Below are 1,705 nucleotides of genomic sequence, written 5' to 3' on the forward strand. Positions count from 1 at the left end.
ACAAGGACCCCGAGACACCAGTGCTCAACCTGCTGCCCTCGCCGGTGGTGGCACGCTACCTCCGCATCAACCCCCAGACCTGGTTCCAGAACGGCACCATCTGCCTGCGGGCAGAGGTCCTGGGCTGCCCGCTGCCAGGGGGGGGCCCGCTGCCTGCTGCCCGCCACCCCTCGCCCCCACCCGCGAGCGCCCAGGACGGGCACGCTCTGCCGGGGCTGTCCCCGGGGTTGGGGTCCGGGCTGTTCCCGTGTCCTGGGATCTCTGACCGTGTCCCCCCTCGTCCCCTCTCTGCCTGTCCGGCTCCTCACAGACCCGAACAACATCTACTCCTGGCACAGCCAGCCCCTGCCCACCGACAAGCTGGATTTCCGCCATCACAACTACAAGGAGATGAGAAAGGTGCCCTCCCTGCAGCCCCGGCATGGGGAAGGGGGTCTCCGCACCCCTGGGGACACCCCAGTGTGGGGCAATGGGGGTCTCTGCACCCCTGGGGGCAGCCCTGGCGTGGGGCAGGGGGTCTCCGCACCCCCAGGGTGCCCCCGGACCCTGACCCAGAGCACTGTGGCCTCCCCAGCTGATGAAGCGGGTGAACGACGAGTGCCCCGACATCACCCGCGTCTACAGCATCGGGAAGAGCTACCTGGGCCTCAAGATGTACGTCATGGAGATCTCCGACAACCCCGGGCAGCACGAAGTGGGTAGGTGCCCTGTGGCTCCGGGACAGGCGGTGACAGCTGGGGTGGCCAGGGACACCCAGGCTGATACAGGATGGGGACGGGGTGGCCGGGGATGCCCAGGCTGACATGGAGCATAGAGGACCGGGGCGGCCAGGGCGCCCGCTGTCACCGTGCGCTGTGCCCGGCAGGCGAGCCGGAGTTCCGCTACGTGGCGGGGATGCACGGCAATGAGGTGTTGGGCCGGGAGCTGCTGCTCAACCTGATGGAGTACCTGTGCCGGGAGTTTCGGCTGGGCAACCCCCGCGTGGTGCAGCTGGTCACCGAGACCCGCATCCACCTCCTGCCCTCCATGAACCCCGACGGCTACGAGACTGCCTACAAGCTGGTAGGGTTGGGCCACCCGGCCCCGGGGTGCTGAACACCGACCCGCAGCGGGGCCGTCTTGGCGCCGGTCCCCGATGACCCCATCCCCTGGCAGGGCTCAGAGCTGTCGGGCTGGGCCATGGGCCGCTGGACCTACGAGGGCATCGACCTCAACCACAACTTTGCCGACCTCAACACAGCGCTGTGGGACGCCGAGGACAACGACCTGGTGCCACACGAGTTCCCCAACCACTACATCCCCATCCCCGAGTACTACACCTTTGCCAACGCCACGGTGAGCCCGGCCCCGTGGGCATCCCGAAACCCACCCCTCCTCCTGCCCCAGCGCGCCTGGGTGATGCCCGCCCGTGGGGGGGCTGTGCCGGGGACAGACCCGTGGGGTCTCAGCCATGCACCCTAAGGAGGGGGCGACGGGATCCTTTCCTCCGGCCCAGTGGGGGGTTCACCGCTGGGACCCGCCATGGCCCCCTCTGACGCGGGGTCCCCCCAGGTGGCCCCCGAGACGCGGGCGGTGATTGACTGGATGCAGCGGTACCCCTTCGTGCTGAGCGCCAACCTGCATGGGGGGGAGCTGGTGGTCACCTACCCCTTCGACATGACCCGCACCTACTGGAAGGCGCAGGAGCTGACCCCCACCGCCGACG

The 1,705-nt window shown here is 69.1% G+C and overlaps 1 protein-coding gene across 1 annotated transcript in view; it reads left to right on the forward strand.

Moving 5' to 3' along the window:
- Positions 1-1,705, forward strand: part of LOC103905800 (probable carboxypeptidase X1) — a 28,260-nt gene that overhangs the window by 21,522 nt on the left and 5,033 nt on the right. The window contains 6 exon segments of the mRNA XM_009287552.1: positions 6-144; positions 311-399; positions 575-698; positions 866-1,062; positions 1,156-1,335; positions 1,552-1,705. The exon segment at positions 1,552-1,705 is cut by the window's right edge and continues 15 nt beyond it. Coding sequence (XP_009285827.1) covers positions 6-144; positions 311-399; positions 575-698; positions 866-1,062; positions 1,156-1,335; positions 1,552-1,705 — 883 coding nt within the window.

The sequence above is a fragment of the Aptenodytes forsteri genome, unplaced genomic scaffold (genome assembly GCF_000699145.1).
Source record: "Aptenodytes forsteri isolate BGI_AS27 unplaced genomic scaffold, ASM69914v1 Scaffold729, whole genome shotgun sequence".
Lineage (NCBI taxonomy): Eukaryota > Metazoa > Chordata > Aves > Sphenisciformes > Spheniscidae > Aptenodytes > Aptenodytes forsteri.